At 31.1% G+C, this 20,498-nt stretch overlaps 2 protein-coding genes across 3 annotated transcripts; both read right to left on the bottom strand.

Annotated features, from left to right (window-relative positions):
* Window positions 1-602: 602 nt before the first annotated feature.
* On the bottom strand, window positions 603-12,059 carry Faa (fumarylacetoacetase). The gene is made up of 9 exons (XM_068761673.1): window positions 11,860-12,059; window positions 9,766-9,873; window positions 6,478-6,602; window positions 4,909-5,049; window positions 3,954-4,051; window positions 2,457-2,612; window positions 1,456-1,662; window positions 1,044-1,192; window positions 603-829 (listed from the first exon to the last, which is right to left on the bottom strand). The coding sequence occupies exons 1-9, from the start codon at window positions 11,941-11,943 to the stop codon at window positions 626-628; spliced, it is 1,272 nt and encodes a 423-aa protein (XP_068617774.1). The 5' UTR covers window positions 11,944-12,059; the 3' UTR covers window positions 603-625.
* A 3,665-nt stretch (window positions 12,060-15,724) lies between these two features.
* Window positions 15,725-19,922, bottom strand: LOC137918795 (protein phosphatase 1 regulatory subunit 7-like). Of its 2 annotated transcripts, none has more exons than XM_068761696.1 (6): window positions 19,776-19,922; window positions 19,493-19,703; window positions 18,899-19,027; window positions 17,887-18,049; window positions 17,242-17,550; window positions 15,725-16,202 (listed from the first exon to the last, which is right to left on the bottom strand). In XM_068761696.1, the coding sequence occupies exons 1-6, from the start codon at window positions 19,780-19,782 to the stop codon at window positions 16,029-16,031; spliced, it is 993 nt and encodes a 330-aa protein (XP_068617797.1). In that variant the 5' UTR covers window positions 19,783-19,922; the 3' UTR covers window positions 15,725-16,028. The 2 variants fall into 2 exon arrangements, with proteins under 2 accessions (XP_068617797.1, XP_068617798.1); XM_068761697.1 differs by having other exon boundaries at window positions 19,808-19,818.
* Between the last annotated feature and the right edge of the window lie 576 nt (window positions 19,923-20,498).

The raw sequence follows: 20,498 nt of genomic DNA, 5'->3' as shown, positions 1-20,498 counted from the left end.
AGATAGGGATGATGAGATTTTAACGTTGTATTTCATCTGGTAAAAATCGACTCGATATTTGTCGTTTTCATAGGGTAGAGTTTGTTTCTATTATGAGCTGGCGGGTTTTTGGTATGATTTCTAGCAAAAATATATCAAACATCATCATTTTATCATCAAAGTCAACGGAAAAGAAATCAAAGATGAAAATAATGACTGAAAATAAATCTGTGCAGTGCAATGTATTCTACAAACATTAAAATTTTTAAGTGTGCAATGAAAATATTTATGCATAACAATTTCTTGTTATTAGATGTATTTTGAACAAGTTCGCATTCAACTATTTATTTTCGAAGTCACTAATGCTTATTTAAATTATTATCTGATGAGAAATTAACAATAAATTACTATTTGGTTTTCAATAGATGCACATGTATATTCACGGCCTTAAAATTTTCATTACTTTAAAAATATATACCATATAAATTGTTGTCTGCATGCCTTTTTGGAATTTATTTATTAACTCGATACAATTGATTAAAAAAAGTTATCAATAATGGTGGCAGTTTTATTTCAAAATATGAAATTACATATAATTACGTATTAAAATAAAGTTTACATAATTTATCCAAATTTAACTTTTATTTTATTCTTGGAAAGGAATAGCTGGAAGTAATTTGCCTTCGCAACTGCCGAAACCGATACGGACGCCATTTTCATCTAAGCAATAACCGCGTAAAATCACAGTGTCACCGTCTTGCAAAAATTTTCTTTCTTCACCGTTGAGCAAACGCAATGGTTTGGTACCTTTCCAGCACAACTCTAACATACTTCCATATGAATCAGAGGTCTGTAAGTTAAAAAGTATTTAAGATTAAATGGTTTCAGACTATAATAAACGGAATTCGGGTTCCCCGATGAAGATTGTACTCCCCTTATTAACTATGCATACATTGGTCACTTCGTTAAACCATTCCTGAATGTTAAGTGCTTCGGCCTGAGATGGTGGGGGACTGTTAGGACCGACTTTCTGATAGAGAAAAAACCTTCGATTGAATACTTACGTCTCCACTGATAGTACCAGAGCCAAGTAAGTCTCCAGGGCGTAAGTTGCAGCCTGTAATTGTCTGTTGAGCGAGTTGCTGTTTCACTGTCCAGTATAAGAAGCGGTAGTTGGAACGACAGATCGTCGTTGCCACTGGAGATGAATTGGCTGCAAAAGAATCAAATGGGTTTCTATATATTTGATTTTATCAACAAATATATTATGTATAGTGTAGTATAGAATTTATTTTGACACTTCATACTACCTGAAGATTTGAGCTTCGAGTTTTTTGTCTAATATACAACTACCCTTAGCTATTACCAAAGAATGGAAAGATTAAAACTATGTGAAACCATAACATGGATATGTTCTAATGATGTTATGTTGTAATTTAATTTAGTGAATAGATTAAATATGTTTACACTACTCACGTTTTAGATCCACTTCAAGTTTAATATCAAAGTTGAATTTGTCATCATGTCGTAAGTAGGGGAACGGCGGGGCATCCTGAGGGAAGTTGTCCACTATGTAGGGACGCAGAGCTTCGATCGTGACTATCCACGGCGAGATGGTGGTCCCGACGTTCTTGGCCGTAAACGGACCCAGGGGAATGTACTCCCATTTCTGGATATCCCGAGCTGTGAAGGAGTTCACTCATCAAATAGAAGGGCAATACGGCCCCCTGGACACCTAATGTCCCAAAATAGGCCGTAATGCTACCATGGAAGCAGTAGAGACCCGTGAAAAAAAGAAGTTTTCAAGAACTACCTTAACTTTTATGAAAGAAAAAAAACATTTTATTAAGTAGTGTAAAATGTTAATAATTATTTAAATTAACATTACAAAGAAGAAGATATTTTTTTTCTTATAAACTGAGCGGTAGTCCATAAAAGGTTGAAAACAAAATAGAACAGCATATACAAACCTACAGTTTCTTTTATTACGTTTTTAGAAAATGTTAGAAGTCGGTGATTATTTAAAATTAAAACTTATATATATAAAACTTTTACAAATTCTTTAAATAAAGTCAATTTGTAAAAGTTTTTCCTTGATCCAGCTGTGATTTAACACTAAACATACCATAACGGGTCAAATGACCCGTTTTAAGCATTTTTTTTGCGTTTATAATAGAAATGGTTAATATGCTATTTTGTTTAACTATAATAAATTTAATTTTTATATCGTTCCTAATAACTATATTCCATACATTATAGAAAATGTAAAGTTGAGTCATATGACCCGCTATGGTAGAAATAAGTGCCCAGTAAGTGTTGGTATAATTAGTGTTAATTAAAATAACTACCCAATTAATTTCGTAAATAACGCAACAACCGCAACTTGTGGTAAAATCTGAATAACATTTCCTGGTTACGCTATCTAAAATTGCGGTAATATTTTAACGTTGAATGTGGTGTATGTGTGTGTGTATTACCACTCCAGTCATTCATGAGCACGAATCCAAATAGTTTGTCCTCGGCTTCTTTAGCGGTGACCCTCTCTCCGAGTTTAGTTGGCGGCCCTCCAACGAAGCACGCCATCTCCAACTCGAAGTCCATCAGGCGACACGGACCGAAGTGAGGATCAGCTCCTGAATTATTATACATGTATCTAATACTGTTATTGAGCTTGTGCCGGCGTCAATTGACGCCTTTTATCATCATCATCTTCATCACGTCAGCCGAAAAAGCCCACTGCAAGGAAAAGGCCCTCATAGATTATCACAATGACCGGTCTTGCGCTGCCTGCATCTAGCGACTCCCCACCACATTGACTAAATCGTCAGTTCACATAATGGGCGGCCTACCCACACCGCATCTACGTGATCGTCACTCACGAACCCAATAGTCATTGGTTGCACACGCGAGGCGCCAAAAACAATTGGCGCCTCTATCGCAGAAGTTCGTATGACTTAGACAGATTACTAGAGAACTCTCAAGGATTACTAACGCTGGCAATCCTTATCCTTATCGCATCCTGATGATTCGACAACCTGTTATTGTTTTCTATTGGAATACAGGCCCTCTTTTAGTAAAAAATACCCAGGTCTAAAGCTTATTGATGAAGTTACATATCTTTAAAAATTTTGATCTGTATTTAAGTCGACGGACATATGATAAGGGACAAATGGTTATAGTGCGAGTCAATAATTGTAAATAAATGTAAAGATGGATTTACATGTGACTACTTTAATCAAACGTGCATCATTTTTTTATATTATAATTCGTGATTACCTGATTTAATGTCATTTTTTGTATATATCATTAATAGTATTTGTAATTGTATTTATCTTTTTCGTACTATTTAGGTGCTGTAATGACACCTATTGTGATATTTTCCCCGACAGATATAGAATAAAATTTCCTAGCAATATAAACACATCTTTATGTCAACATAAACAACTTATGAAATAAATTGCCTATTTTCGGTTTAGTATAAATGAGAATTTTACAGTAACATTCCTCCGCTGTTTATGAACAGCTGTATTAAAAAAGTCTTATCTAAGGCAACTGCAAAAGTTTTTAGGCGTCAAAATCAGCACATATGTGATTAACAGATTGTAAGTAATACTAATGGCAGTACATCGCGTTACAGGTTTTTACAATACAAATTAGCATTATTAAAACTTTCCCAAATAAGATAACCGAGTATTCATTTAAAAACAGTTGTAAAGATTAATTATAAGGAAACACCAGCTACAAGTCATATAAATAGAATTCACAGAAAAGTTCGTTTTTAAAATTTCCTTAAGCTCTTAATATTCAACTCAAAACAGAATTATTGATAAATTTGAAATAACGTAAGATTTTTTTCCTACTGGAAAATCATCATCTTTAGGAGGATGCACGTTTTTTAAAACTTTTTTGCCGGATTTATTTTGATATATTCATTACAAAAAAGAAGGGTTATTTTAATTAAATATTGCCGTTACCGTCCACGGGCAAAGTCTGCCCATATGGTCTGTGAATGGGAGTTCCAGAAACTACAATGGAACTGCAGCGTCCGTGGTAACCGATGGGTATGTGTTTCCTGAAATAAAATAGTTTCATTAGTTTCACACGTCTGACTCCTCAGGACCGATGGTTTAATAACTTACATGTCGGTAGAAATTTATCAGGATTTTACTGATCAGACTGCGTTTGAGGATGTAACTTTCTCTAAAACAATTTCTCAGGAAATTCCAATTCCTCTGAATGTTCCGAATTATCATCGTCATGTCAGCCGATGGATCCCCACTGCAAGGTATACAGCAGGGGCGGCTTAACCTATAATGCAGAGTATTCAGTGCACACGAGCGCCGCCGCGGCGCTCCCTGAGACGAATTCTATGGCCAGTGAAAAAGAGATTCGATACATTTCGCTTCTATTTCGCTGTCCAATAAACTTAAAACACAAGACGAAATATGAACTATCGCGGTTCGCCGCTTAGTTTCGCAACAGATGTGCTACAAGAATAAAAACAATGAGTGTTATTCTCCTGTCATAAGAAGAAAGGCCGTAACTAATACCATACTGTAAGCTATAGTATAGCTTGTTGGAATATGAAAAAACTTTCTTGTTACGACGGCAAAGTTAATAGTTATAGCCGTGAGTGGGGGTGTCAGGCCTAGGGGGTGCCAGGGTTTCATTGCAAACGGGCGTTACACGAGCTAGAGCCACCCCTGGGTATAGGCTTCCCCGTCAGTCGTCTTTCCACCTTGTGGATGGACGTCCTACGCTGGGCTTGCTATTTCGTTGTCGTTTCCATTCCAGAACCTTCCCCAGTGTCCACTTGTTCTGCGCAGTTTGTGGCCTGTTCATTAAAACTTAAATTTGCCAATTCAGAAACAAATAACATTTAGAATTAATAATTTTTAGAAAGCGCAATGAAGTTGCGTCACTACTTGCCAGTTAGATGGAAGTGCGTTTTCTTTGCCTCTAAACATGATGCCCACGTTAGTGGCGTGATGTATAGATGAATAGAAGTCGGAGTAGTCCCCTATTTCGGCCGGTACGTGCATCTGAGCCTCGATCTGTTTGACAAACGCTCTGCGAAAATAATTGCATAGTTAATAAGTATTTTTAACAATACAGCTTTCATTGTTAAAGACAAACATCATCGGAAATCCGAAAGGCACTTAATCTAAAAATTTTAGCATCATTGAGGTATTAGTCTGTTTTCCGTAATATAAATACTAAAATTAAAAATTAATTTTTGTGTATTTTAAATTCGACTTCACCGTGTGATAAATGCGCTTTTACAATAATATTCCAGATATGGGTAAAAAAGGTCTATTGCTAGATTTAAAAAAAATATATATAACATATCGAAGAACGTTTTTGTGTCAAGGATTACTAAACTGTAAATGTCTTCAGAGAAAATAACACACTTCGGTAATGATCGCCTACAGGCTATTTCAATGTTTATTAAATCGTTGATTTTATTTTGGCTATGCTCTCTAACCCATTACTAATTTATATAGGTAAATTATACCGTCCCCAAAGTTACCAACCATTAAGTTATACCAATGGGAACAGTACAAGAAAGACAGGAATCTGTTTGTGGTAGATCTTGCCTCCAACGTCTCTGACAGCAGTACTCTAACCATTCGACAGGTAAGCAGCGAAAAAGCGCTGTCTTGTTTTATCTTTGTTGACCTAGATGTGCGCCTCGTCCCGATGTTACATCCATAATTTATTTTAATTTATTTTTTACCACATCACAGCTTGAAACCATCGTATGAAAAAATCGCACAGAATTATTAAAATTGATTGATATTTGTCTAAATGAGGGTGTCTTTTTTGGCAACAAGTCAAAATATGTTCCACGGTTTTCGTGCGTTCTTGCAAGGATTGCTGCATTATCTGACTCTGCAAGCAGGTGATAAAGTTATAAAGCTCGCTCACTTCCCGTACGTCACCAAGAACGCACTAACGATTCAATCATCGCATGCCATAGAAGGATTACATGCAAGTGCCCAGAAGAAGAAATCTAGTCGACGGCGTCAGAGAGAGCTGAACTTCGGATTGATAGTAACCATATTATCAGATTGTAACATAATTCACTTTTTAATAGATTAAACAAAGTATTATTTTTAAAAATAAAGGTTGAAGCTTGAAAGTGATGAATGTATAGCTCATTTGTGATTAAAATTTTGAAGCTTTAACACCTAACTCTAACAAATATTATATGATCACTTTTAAATATATTAAATATGGTCTTGTGCAATATTTATCGCCGGGTATTATAGTTCGAATTTTGAAAAAAAAAATTACTAAATTATTACTACGTTATATATTATCTGTGAAACCATTGATTTTGGATAGGTCGTATCGTACATTCATCTCTTTAAAATTTTTATACCCATTTTATACCATTGTAAAAATTTAAAAGGCAATGTGTCTGTTATAGTTGTTATTCAACTTCCTATATAAAAAAAAAATAAAAAAAAATTGTCGAAACTATAATTGAATAACCTTTCTCTGAGATCAGCATCTTTCTGCAGAGACGTATTGTTGACATCGAGGAGACTTTGTATCGTGTTTCTTGCTTCAATCCAATGTGCACGGGTTAGGCCCATAAAAGAATTTAATTTCTCCTCCTGAAATTGTCATAAATGTGTTAAAAATAACAGAATAAAGTGTATATATGTATAATTTAGAACACAGTAGCCTGAAATAAAAAAAAATCCGACGGGAAATTCTGAGTTATGTTCCAGAAGAGTCTGTTTTTTAAAAGTTACTGGAACATGTTTTTCCAATCTATAAATTCGGCAAAAAAGTAATAACGGTTCAAGAAAACTATCGAGCGTTACTAAACACTTCATACTTCCGGCCTGTAAATAGCAGTATTTATCATTGATAATCTTAAAAATTGTGATTTTACACAAAGTAAACGTGATTTTGTGTAAACTCAAATGTCTGATATTTTCTTTTCTATAGGAATCGGCTTGTATCTTTGTGGTCGCAAATTTACTTTTAGGTGACGTAGTCTCAAACATAAATCAGCACAAAAAAAAACCTTAACACATTTACATCATAAGAAAAACTCATCAACTTTTCTTTTTTTAATGTAAAATATATATTTATTTCATAAATAATATCGTTAGATAATGTGTTATTATTTTTGGTTTAAATTCTGAACGTATCTGCATATATATACGTTTATAATGCAAATAGGTTAAAGATATATAAAATTCTATATTTACATATAAGTAACGCCACACCAGGATTTCCTTCGTTATAAGCGGCGTACGAAGGCAGGAGAAATTGCTAGCTAAATCTGATAATAAACACTCGTACATTGATAAAGATTAACAGAGCATCGAACTTGCTATGTCGTCCTTCCCGTGTCCTCTTATCAATTATATTCATATCTATTATATAATATAATCTTTTGAGGACAAGTCTGTCGGCATATGCAGCTGCATACAGGGTGTCCCATTAATCAAAGTCAAGTTAATATCAGGTGAAAGGGCAGCTAGTGGCTACCCCAGTTATTCAATTTAAAAAAAAACATGTCATGTATTTTTTTTTAATTTTTAAAAGTGGAACGTTCAAGTTTCGTCGTGGCAGTTTCAAGTAATTTGAAGAAGAGAGAAAGTTATAAAAGGGTTAACGCCGTTTCAATTTTATCTGTCGTTTACTGAAGGATTATTCAAAGTCAAATGAAGATAGCAATAAACTAGAAATGTTAAGGTTTGTAGTATTAGTGACAAAAGTCATGTTATGTGTTTGACGGTGAATTATGGGAAACTTGTCAGTCTTTGTATTTCGTGTGACAGAGATAACGCTCTACGAAGCCGAAATTAGCCGATTGTCTCTTTCCGAAGGTCGATGTGCAATATTTATCTCCGGGTTAAAAACGCTATTAATTTTTTAAAACAATAATGCCTCGACAATCGTATTAAAAACATTTAGTAATATGTTTAAAGTTCAGTGGTTTACTACCTACAGAATCAAGAAACGAATTATTTCAAAGAAATATAGATTAAAAAATTATACAAATTTTAATAAATAAAAAATTAAGAAAATTTTGCAAGAAACATAATACTATGCTATATGATATAGTATACTTGGAATTTCACACGTTATATTAAAAATAAATCTACTGGTATATCGTCCAAACGAAAGTGATTAATTCACATGCCCTTGAACTGTGTTCACTCGAATTTGACCACAGAGCAGCGGTTGTCTTCGGAATTATTTACAGAAAACCAATATGTTAAACGGTTAATCAATAACGACAAAAATAGAACAATGTTCTACAAGTTTTTAATTATTTTAATTAGACGCGTTGGTATATTGGCAACACTAGAACATTTTTATTCACTTCGATTATTTGACATATACGGAATGATTATTTTTAAATATTTTACATCATTTGTTGTCTATTGTAAGGCTACAGGTTAATAAAAATATAATAATAATTAATTTTGGTACGTAGTTATACGAATTTTGAAAACGATTTTCTTACTATTCATTAAGTTACTTCTTATATCAGAAACTATTGATTTTTGAATAAGGTGCACACATTAATTGACTAGAAATCAGCCTTACATTTACGCTTATAAAAGTTTGAAATCTATTTACAATCACCAAAGTTAAAAATCTAGTCAAACCGTAACTAATTAATTAGCTATTAATTTTAAATCAAATCTATAAAAAATACGAATAATAATATGGCGGCACATTAATACATTTATATCAAATCAAGTTTCTATTTCGAAAAGTTACGTAATACGATAAATAGGAGTATAACGTAAGCGAATCGTGTTATATATTAAATAAAAGATGCCTTTTGACTTCCAACATTTAGTTGATCCCGGTAGACCCCATGCATTGACATTTCTATCATATTCCCAAAATTTGACAAAAAATGTGATCAGGGTATATAAGTTGTGGTTGCGTTCAAACAACGAATTAACAGTTTTCGAAAATTGATTGGTTAATTAATTAATTGTCTATGCTGTGGATGTCAAAGTAAAATTGTATGTAAGTCCAATATTGTAATTTATTTTATCAGCCTTTAGTTTTTTTTAATCTACTCGCAGCACAAATAACCAATCCATTCTCATTCATTTTATTTATAAATCTCCTTTTACTTCTTCACTACAGAGAGCAGATTAATTTTCGTGTAAGCTCGCTTACAAATTGTAAACTCTAATTTTTTGGCTGAGCAGTGGTGGTTCAGCGGTAGTGGACTAAAATTAGCGATCGTAGATTGCTGTTTCGATTCCCGGGATACAATCTTTTATAACTGACACTTATTGCATTGATTAGATAAAATTGCCACTGCTCACAAACAAGTTTCCATAGAATGGGCAGAAGCGTCCTCTGCGTACAATAATACCACATTGCGATCGCTAACCCAATTGCTAAGCGTGGCGATTATATGTCCTCCCATATATATCTAGTGGAAGCCTATGCCTTACAGGGGGCGTCTATGGGCTGTAACAACGACGAGGATTTTCTTTGGCACGCCACCCTGGACTACCGTCGAGTCTCCCATGGACCCCAGAGGATTCACTTGGACTACCACGGGTACTAAGGAATTAGATTATGGAAGACAAACCTTTGTCTCTTTTATCTTTTTACAATCCTTATAACCTTTCACTGCCATAGAAATCCAATGAGAGATATTATTTTTTATATAACAAAAGATCGTATCAAAAATTTGAAGCATAAAAGGTTGAAAAATATTGTGTAATAATACAAAACTAGATATTGATATAACGTCAACAAGTTATTAACATAACAACTTACCTTCAAAACATGTTGTTTATCCTTCAACAGTGGCCCATCGAACAAATGTGACACTACGTTCAGATCTAGGATAAATTCTCCGATCGCTACACCTATGTGCTTTTCTAACTGAAAATCATAAAATATATTCAACTAAATTGTATATTCAAATTTCTCGAAACTATTATTATTAATCGCTTACATCTTTTCCAATTCTATATCTTATTTTCTAAGTATAAGACCTTAAAAATATGTATTCAAATTTTAAATGCTATACTATAATTAGTCATCAAACATTTTTTTTAAGATTTCACATTTAGAACGAAATGATGGTATTATTCAAATTTAAAATTCGCTAAAGTAGGGAGAAAAGAAAGAGTCTAATGGTTAACAAAGCACTTTAATTCATTGCGCGGAAATCTGCAATGCATTGACTGCAATTCTTAAACTTGTTAAGTGGATCTCGAACACGGCCCGCCTTCCTAGTACAGGATGGACCCGGTCGTACGGATAGCTACACAGTATTTCATGCATGCTTCCATAATCTAAATGCTAACATATTTTCCAGACATAGTGAATATGCGCTATATTATATACCTATTATCTTTCAACCGCACTTTTATAACATGTGAAACTGATAGATGACTATATCGGGCGTCACAACTATAAAGTAAATTAATATAATAAAATAGCGTATTAAAATTATATACATAGCTAGATCAAAAATAAGAAAAGACTTATTATAGTTTTAATGAGAAGCAATTTAATAAAAAATATTTTTAATAATTGTGCTCCAAAAACTCGTCATTATCTGATTCACTGCTCCTTCAGTTTTGTATTTTTCAGTAATAACTCCATTTAAAGAATACATCAAATTTCGAGTTGTGTCAGCAATAAACAAAATATAATCCGACAATAACAAACAGTAACAGCAACAAAATGAATTCTTTTAAGGCATATTACAAATTTAAGGTTAAAAAATAAAACAAATAGCATTTTAATTCGCTCTTATTGAATAAAAAAAATGCAAAAATACTTTACAAGGACAAACGAAGAAATCACATGTCTAAATTTAAACCTGTAAGTGTTAATTTTATTTGTTACCAATTGACAGACACAAATATATTCGTGTTTAAAACAACAGCAGGCTTACATAGAATACATGTTTGGTAATAGTAAAAAAATATCTCAATTTGATAAAATAAATATTGTGCCGAAGCTCCCGTAGGAATTCTAAGTTTTAGTTATTGGATCCCTACGAAGCTGTGTTTACCAGCGGACAAACAGCATTAACCAACAAAAAATTTTGACTAAAAAAAATAGCGTGTGCCGAGATCCACATTAATAGAAAAATCTGTCTTAATCGAAATATTCGTTTAATTAAAGTATTAGTTCTTATTTAAATTATTAGCCTCAAAGATAATTTTACTTAATGCAAACTATATTTACATATACAAGAACGTAGAATCATTGTGTAATAATTATTTATAATTGCATTACATTGAATTGCAGTTCATTGCTCTCGGTTATAAATATTTCACGATGAAATGCATTTTTCTTGAAGTGTGACCAAAGATAATCAAAGATCTTTTAAGTATCTTCAGTATTTTTTCATTGGCAACAATATAATTTAAATTCTTTGATGTATTCTGCCTATTAAAAATTTTAATGTGATATTACAGGTATCCAAATATATTTTTTCCACTATATCTATTAACTTCTATTACGAATTTTACTTACTATTTGGGAATGCTCAACAACAAAAAACAATAAAACTGAAAAATATCTATTTTTATGAAGCAACAATTAATGATGTTTTAACTTTTTTGTAATATTACTTATTTTATCTTTACACGTATATATCAATTCTTGTATTAACTCGTAATAAAACAATACTTATATTCTACAGATTGATATTTTTTATTGACTTAAATTTCTTCCGATTAGATTTTATTACGTAAATTAAAACTAACTTGCGATAAAATATTTTTGTATCAATTTGCATAGAAAATATTTTTAAAAAAGAATCAAAACCATTTTTTTAAAATGTAGACAAACAAACTTAATAATTTGTTTATATCTACACCGCTATCTCAAGAAAATATAATAACTTACATTCTTTGGCGAAGTAAACACACCGTATGGAAGATTTTCGATTGGAAAATCTGTATTTGGAGAATATTCCACAAACGATTTCATCTTTGACGAGTTTCGCTGTGAATAATTTGCTATAAACTAAAGTTATTTATCTACGTTTTATGAAGCCGTCACAAATGTAGTTATGTAAATAAAGTCGGCGAACGAGTTATAAAGCCGGCTGGCGAGCAGTGACTGAATAGGCTTGTACCTTCTTGCCAAGGTCTTTATAAATGATTATCTAAAAATTTTAAAATATCTTTCATTCTTATAATAATTAATTCAACATAACCTAACGAGAGTATGCAAAATATGATTGAAGCACAACTATAATTTTTTGTTTTAAATTCAACCTTTTTATCGCCTTTCTTCGTTTTAGTTATTATTAAATTTGTTTAGGTATGCCAGGACCAAAGCGGATACGTCTTACAACTAATAATATGTTAAATATAAATAGAGACAATAAACAGATTAATTTCGGCATTCTTCAATCTAATATTCTAATTACAGAATCGATACTTATTTAATTACGCATTGGTGTTGGTATTATTATTTACATTTTGGTATGATGGGTGTAAAGTCGAAAAATTTAGGAAAATTTTTTTCGTATTCAATATTTGACGCCGGAATTCCAGCAGGTATTTTATATTGCCCTTTTAGTTGCAATTTTTAGTTTTTCAATTTCTCTAACGCCGAATTAAAAAATCTTTTGAGAAATATCCATCCGATCTTCAGGTATTAGTAAAATTGTCTTACCCTTCAGATGCATTTTATTTATTCTTATTTTGATGTACAACAAAGTGCGTCTACGACATAGGTCTGTTACTGGTCACTCCCCTCTCCCCTATTGATTTAAAATACAACCGGTAGAACGTAGGCGTTTATCCAGTGTCTTCCAACGACCATTACAAGGTCATCTTGACTTTGTGGCTGGATGTCCAACGCTGCGCTTATTGGTGTCCATTCCAGAATCTTAAGGCTCCATCGACAAATCAAATGTTTTCCTAAATAAGATACATTATGATTATACTGTCAAGGTGTAAATAAAAACACTATAAATTTGTGTAATATATTTATTACAAACAAACAACAAGCATTCGATTACAAAATATATTTACAAGTCGAAGTTGACTTTACTTAATATAGGCATGAGCAGACCTCTGCGCATTGTGTCGCGGCGGCTCCTTATGCCCTGAAGAAGTTCGTGCGATTCCTTAACTGCCTAGAAACATGCAAGGGTTACTGTACGGCGAAAGGGATAGAAATAATAAAGATTTTTTCTCAAAGTATTTTGTTAACATTTATATTTCATGTTTTTACATTCTTTTAGTTTTCAAAATAAAGGGGCCAGATGGAAATGTAAATAGTTAAGTATAGGACAATGTATAATATTAAATGTGTTGTTGAGTTGTATTTTTCTCCACAATTATAATAACACCGCAAAGCAGAGTAAGAAATAAAATAGATTTTTAAAATACGTCCTTATAAGTTTGAATGTGGAATAAATTATTTTATTTTTATCTTAAATAATTGTTACAAACTAATCTATTACTTTAAGAAGCATACAGTTGTGAAGAAAAAGATGACAGAGGCAAGCAGTTAAGTTTAGACAACTGCTGTCATAAAAACTGTGCAGGTGAAAAGAAATTTAATTTAGTATTTATATTGCACATTTTTTTACATAATTACCAATTCGAAAAGCTGCCATTTTTAAAATGGTGTAGTATTGCTTTGAATTCCATTTCTTTTACACAACATAATTTAAATATTACACTTTGATATACAATGTCTTAAATGACAATTAACCAATTCTTTATAATAGTTTTTAATTTACTTATTATGTATATTTTTTACGTTCCATAAGATCGTGAACAAACATAGCTCGGTTTGTGGTAGACAAGGAAACTGTTCACCATTCACATGTTGTCAATGCCCTTTGAGCAGTGGTAACCAGTATTTTAAATATGTTCACACTATTGAGTATAGCATAACTAAGACCTTTATATTGGAGCTTATTTATATTGCAACCATAGCTTCATATAATGACTGAAGATTAACTTTTTGATATACTTACTAAATAAACAAATTTTCTAACAGCTAGCGTTTATATTCGAAATAGATAATAACAATTCTTCATTTTTATGTAAATTGCTACCTAAAAGCATTATTCTCGAGTGGCAACCACGAGTAGGTAGACGGCGTTGGTACTTGGTAAACCGAAGACATGGTTAAGATTGCTGGATGTGAGAGACAGATCATCATCAAATGTCAATCATCAAATCCGTCCACAACTTTTTAATTCTTTAAAATAATCTTAATTTTGTAAAATATATCTAACACCTGGATGTAAGAAATAAGGTATTTATATATAGGACGGAGGAATTTAACACTAGATATATCCATATGTCTTCAAGGTGATTGCTTATAGGTGCTTTAAACAGGTGAATACATAGCTCATTTGTTAGCAAAAAGCTTTAAACCTATTTCGAATCACTCTGTATAAAGGGATCACTCTGACATATCATACATTTTTTTCTATTAGAATACGACAGGTAAATAACAACTGGCGGTAAAAAGTCTACATAGACAAAGAGCAAACAATAATTAATCTTAATATGTAGTAATCTGGATGACAATGCTTTTTCTTACTATGTTATCATTTCGTTATTTATTATTTCTAAAATCATTGATTTTTGATATAGTGTACAAAACATTCATTAATTGTAAGAGTTATACATTCACCCCTTTAAAGCATTTACAATCACACTGTAACCTACAAGTGAAAATTAGTTTAGAATAAACAAATTCTTTCAAGATTATTAGCTTCTATATCTAACCTGTGCTTTATATATATAATACACATTATAATATAAATTAACTCTAATATAGAAATACATATATTTTAGACAAATAAAAATGCAAAAATGACATTTAATTTATGATATTATAAATGAAAAACTAAATAAATCCACTACAACGATTAAAATACTTAACACAACATTACATTCCATGAAACTTCAAATTTAATAATACCTTTAAAATTAAATGATGTTTAAATGCCAAAATTAATTCTTAATAAAAGTGATTTAAATTAGGCGACGTGATATTTTATTAAAAGTACAACTTTATATTTATATATGTTAGTTTTTTTATAAAAAAGGGAATTATTTGGGACTATGTGTTGTATTTTCTGAATTCGTTTAAGACAAACCATTTTTTATTTTTTTTTCTAAATCTTGATTTTTGTTACGCAAAGATGAAATTTTGTGATTCAGACAGAACTGCAGCATAAATGAAGTCTCTTTTTTAATTGTATTATTATTGAGTGTATAACATACGATCTGAATCATTAGGTCAGGTTGTATCAAAAAGAAAAGATTTTAAACAAAACAGTTTTCTCCAGGAGTGCCTATTTTTGGTTCATATGTGACCTTTGCGCCTATTTAAGGGAAAATACCGTGTTTATAATTAAATAACTAAGTAAAAAAAACTTTTTTACACGATATTATAATATTGTAGTACACCATTAAGGATAAATTACCTTTTGTACACGATTTTTTCGTTTTAGTATAAATCCCTATTTTTTTTGTACATTTGGCAGTGCTTATAGAAACTTATCTATATAGCAACAAAATACAGTTCGAGGGAATTACCATAACCCCTGGTTTTGGTCCAATTCTTAAACTTGCATGCTCGGTATCAGATATGGATGACAAGTTGCAAATTTTTTTTTGTAATTTTATATGTTTTGTACATATGTATTGAATATTCAATGTACACTAATTTTTATGTTTCGGTAATAAAAATGAATTGTTTTTGTTTAATAAACACTTATGCAATCGCCTAAATTACTATAAGTCATATGTATTTTGTTACACACTTATCTAAGAAACATATTTACCGTTCAGAGTTATATGTTCCATTAGATTTGGTTTTATTAACATAAAAATCTGATACTGACCAGGAATAATTTAACTATTAATTTGGTCTGAAATCCATTACAAACTATTCCAACACAGTAGTTAACAATTAATCCAAATTGAGTTCATCAAATTGAATACTAAAATATTATTAAATGATGGCGTCGCCTAATCCAAAAACACTCAATATCCTACTGAACCTTGCTACTTCTAGAAGGATAAAGGATCTTATCTACACAGAGTTGCATCAATCTGCTGAAGAGAAGGCAGGATTAACTTCAATTTTCTCCTATAAGCAGAATCAGATGCCAATGGATTGCGTTCCAGATATATTGTAACCAATTTTTTATTCTGTTTTAAATATTCAACTGATGACCATTCGCCTATTTGGTTGTCATTAAGCTGAAAAGAGAGATTTGTAGTTGTAGAGCTAAGTGTAAAATTATTAATAATTTTTCCTATCAACAGATCTTCTAACATGTTATACACATTTTGAAAACACCATATAAAAATTCGGCATTGCATATATACATACCCAAAAAAAATTGTCCAACTAGAACTGCTGGGCTGCACTTTAGATTTAATTAATCTATGGCAGTACTACTAAACTAACACATGGTTCAGAAGTTCCAGTTGGACTATAAGACATTTTCTTCAGTTGACTACTATTTTTCTTAATATTTAGATGTAGTTATGCGCTACAACAGTCATTTCATTGTATTAATGACTATAAGATACTATACCCGGCGATAAATATTGCACATCGATCTTTGGAAAGAGACAATCGGCTAATTTCGGCTTCGTAGAGCACTATCTCTGTCCCACACTACCTGTGTGACGTTTTGTCAGTCGTATTTCGTGTGATAGAGATAACGCTCTACGAAGCCCAAATTAGGCGATAGTCTTTTTCCAAAGTCGATGTGCAATATTTACCGCCGGGTACTGTAATTAAACTATTCAGATTGTCGTAAATTACAAATGTATATATAGTGTAAATATTGTTACGTAACTCATGGTCATAACAAGTTTCTAATCAGTCTCCTATAAAGTTACATATTGGAAGGGAAAATGCTAACAAGCGCTCATTTTAGATTAAAAATCTATGTGAGGTGTGATCCCTATCTTACACGAGCACACACACCCACACACCCACACACACACAAACGCACACCTACCCGCGCAAACGAGACCCTTTTAATGCGTTGTTTGATTCTCTTAAAATAATAGCATTTTTTGTCACACAATTACATAATGATTGAAAAATTTATCAACTATTACTCAAGCATGGTAGATGTTGCTAATAAATGTAAATGAATTTACATTTATTAGCAACATTTACCATCATGTGACTTTTTCACTTGCTAATAAAAGTGCTAATTATGTTTGGAAAATAAAGTACATTTGCTTCATATGTGTGATATGTATTAATAAAATTACATACCCATAACTCCTCCAAGTCAGACATATGTCTTACGTTTTCTATTATTGTAATTCTGTTCATTGCTAAATCTAATGTTTGCAACTTCACTTGATTGTTCAAGTTCTCTATGACAGATATACCATTCTCCGATAGATACAGCTGCTCCAACTCTCTCAGCTCTTCGAGATTCTCTATCTTTGTGATCCTGTTGCTCTGCACCACTAATATCTCTAGATTTGTCAGATCTTCTAAATTCTGAATTTTAGTTATTTTGTTCTTACCCAAATACAATTGTTTAAGTGTTTTTAAACCATCAAGATTTTTAATTTCCTAAAAATATGAAATGTTGATAAAAAACCAATTACTGTATAAAAAAAATACCAATTATTTATTAAAGACCTACATTTTTCTATTATTAATAGAAACATTGAAATAGATATTTATTCAGTGGAATAGGCTTTATAAAGCACCTTGGAAACTTCAATTCTTTGATATAATTTACTTTCAAATATATTTTTTCTATAAGAATGCAAGATCCAGAATGTTTATTCTATTAAATAGAACATACTGTACCTTCATTGTTGTGGTCATCACTTAATATAGCATTATTATATACGATACAGAAATCTATTAGATGTTTTGATGAATAAAAACAGAAAAACTTACCCTAATACGATTATCACCCAATTCCAACAGTTCAAGTTTTGGTAAATGATTAACATTCTTAATTTCATTTATTTTATTAGAACTCAAAAATAACTTCTTCAATTTCAATAAATTCTGCAAGCCTGTGATCTCTTTGATTCTATTAAAAGATAGATCTAAAATTCTGAAACATGTAAAATGAATGTTAGAGATTTTTATTTATATTTATCAATTTAGGTGTTTATAGGAAATAATGATGATTTACATCATTTATCACAAAAGATTAAATTACTCATACATAAGAAGATTGAAAGTAACCCAAATGGTCTAGCAGATTGGCAAATTGAAGTGACAGTGGATCAGCAAGCGTAACATAGGATGTTTGACTACAAGGTGGACAGAAAACCTTGTAAAGATTGTCAGAAGATGCTGGATGCAATCTATGAATGGGGGTTGTGAATGGATCATGAAAATCCTGTGGCAAAAATGATTATAATAATGAATCAGGTATCTTAAATTAAAGTGTTGGCATGATATGGAAAATTCTTTTTTGTAAGAAAAAAACCATGCAACCAAATGAGTGTGATTGGGCAAACTACACCTGCTATACTACTTTATATAAGTATATACAATAATAAAGCATACTACTAATATACTATATATACCTCTATACTTGCAAAATAGTTCCTTTTGTTAATTATTAGTAAGTCATTAAAGCCTCTGTCATAATTTCTTAGCAATAGCATAATTGCTTATGTATTTCGAATTAAATATATATCTTAATGTACAATTTTTGATAAAAAATATTATTATTTTCTCCATACCATGGCCTAATCATTGCACATTTGTCATTTATGTAGACAGTAACTTTCTTTGGAGACACTTCATATAAATTTCCTCATCATCATCATGTCTCAGCCATTAACAGCAATTGTATGGCAAAGGCCTTCCCCATAGATTGCCACAATGACTTGTCTTATACTACCATACCATTTATTTTCCTAATAAAATATATTTTAAAACTTTAACTTACTCTAGATTAACTAGGTTATCCAAATTCTCTATGACCACTATTTGATTATCATACAACTCAAGTTCCACTAATGTACACAAGGTGCCTAAACCTTCAATTTTTTTTATAAGGTTCCATCTCAAGTATAATCTGAAAAAGAAAAAAAATAGGAAATGTCAGAACTACAACAGATAGTCAACTTTTATTGTTGCATAACTATTTTGCAAGACCTATTAATGTCTGATTGATTTAAATTTAAATATGAAGTACCAAGTTTAATGAAGTCATTTACTACCAGAACACACTTTCAGATACACAGCTTAATTGTCTGTTAAACTAACTTGACTGTTAAAGTGTTTTATGTTATGTTCAGAGATTGGACAAATCATTTAATTTATCTGATCATATTTTTTCTTTAACACATTATTGAGGCAGCTTCAACAAATTAGTTATAAATATATTAATAATAGATAGAATATTTATAAATGTCACAAAACACTAAAATATATACACTTTGTTTCATCACATATATGATTCATCATCGTATAAATTGTCAAAAGTAGCACAAACTAAATGGTTAAAGATCAATATAAATATTGATATTAAATACGATACCTTTCCAAATTCTTTAACGGCTCTAAATTTTCAATTTTTCCAATCCTGCCATGGTTCAAGTCTAATTCCTCGGTGTTTTCATTTACTATAATAATTTCCTGAGTGTCTCCTTCCGGTGGGGGAGGAGTAGTTGCCGGTGGTGGAGAGCTCTCATGTTCCATTGTATTTTCTTCATTTACCTTGTTGTTATCCATTGGTGTGTCTTTATTTTCTGAGGAAAAATATTTTATTAATAACAAGCAAAATCAATCCTAAAGAATGCGTTTTTAATATCTAGTCATACCAGCCATATTTTTTTTTATTATATAGACGTACACATTTAAATTATGAAGTATTAAAAATTAACTATTCAACTTTACATATAATTACACTAAATTAGAAAGAGATATTATTTTCTTCTATCACAAAATTATTCATTGACAGTCGTTAATCACGCTTGACATTTAGTTATAGTAAACCGATTCTTGCACCAATCCTGACAATTTTACTTTCTAATTCAAAGAAAAATGTTTAATTAAAAGTGTCACAAGGGTGTGATTGTATTATTAAATTTATATAGGCTTATACTATTATCGAAGATTATATTATTAAAGATATATTTATTGATGAAGTATTTTAAAAAATAAATGTCGTTATAGAAGTTGTTTAAAATATCAAATGAATGATAAACATTGTGTTTTCGGTAAAATTTAACTGTTTTACTCACTATTACACCATTATAACGTTTCTCTAATTAATTAAAGGTTTTAGATAAACTATTAACTCTTATATCTCATTAAAAATGTTTGTTGCTACTTAAAGGGGTTTTAGAATTACTTGGGGTAGTATTAGGGTAGTAGAATTTATTATAATATACGACCAAAAATGATTGTACTATTAAAAATTATTCCAATCGATTTAGTGAAAGAAATATTGAAGTTGGAATTAAAGTCGAGATTTCTTGATGCTCTATTACCAAAAATCGATTATTTTGGTTTACTTCATTTTGACATCATATTGTTTTGTT

Source organism: Battus philenor, unplaced genomic scaffold (assembly GCF_028537555.1).
Source record: "Battus philenor isolate CCGP_79_NKW_IND1 unplaced genomic scaffold, ilBatPhil1.0.hap1 SCAF_15, whole genome shotgun sequence".
Classification (NCBI taxonomy): domain Eukaryota; kingdom Metazoa; phylum Arthropoda; class Insecta; order Lepidoptera; family Papilionidae; genus Battus; species Battus philenor.
This window is presented reverse-complemented; position numbering and strand designations above follow the sequence as displayed.

What these genes read in the sequence shown, in the direction of transcription:
- Faa (XM_068761673.1), bottom strand. Translation starts at nt 11,943, where the DNA reads ATGAAATCGTTTGTGGAATATTCTCCAAATACAGATTTTCCAATCGAA. An exon ending in ATAAACAACATGTTTTGAAG is followed by an intron (nt 6,603 to 9,765) that starts GTAAGTTGTTAT and finishes TGACAATTTCAG; the next exon opens with GAGGAGAAATTAAATTCTTT. An exon ending in ACTTGAAGTGGATCTAAAAC is followed by an intron (nt 1,193 to 1,455) that starts GTGAGTAGTGTA and finishes ATTCTTTTGCAG; the next exon opens with CCAATTCATCTCCAGTGGCA.
- LOC137918795 (XM_068761696.1), bottom strand. An exon ending in GATAACCTAGTTAATCTAGA is followed by an intron (nt 18,050 to 18,898) that starts GTAAGTTAAAGT and finishes TACATGTTTCAG; the next exon opens with AATTTTAGATCTATCTTTTA. An exon ending in CTGACTTGGAGGAGTTATGG is followed by an intron (nt 16,203 to 17,241) that starts GTATGTAATTTT and finishes CTCTCTTTTCAG; the next exon opens with CTTAATGACAACCAAATAGG.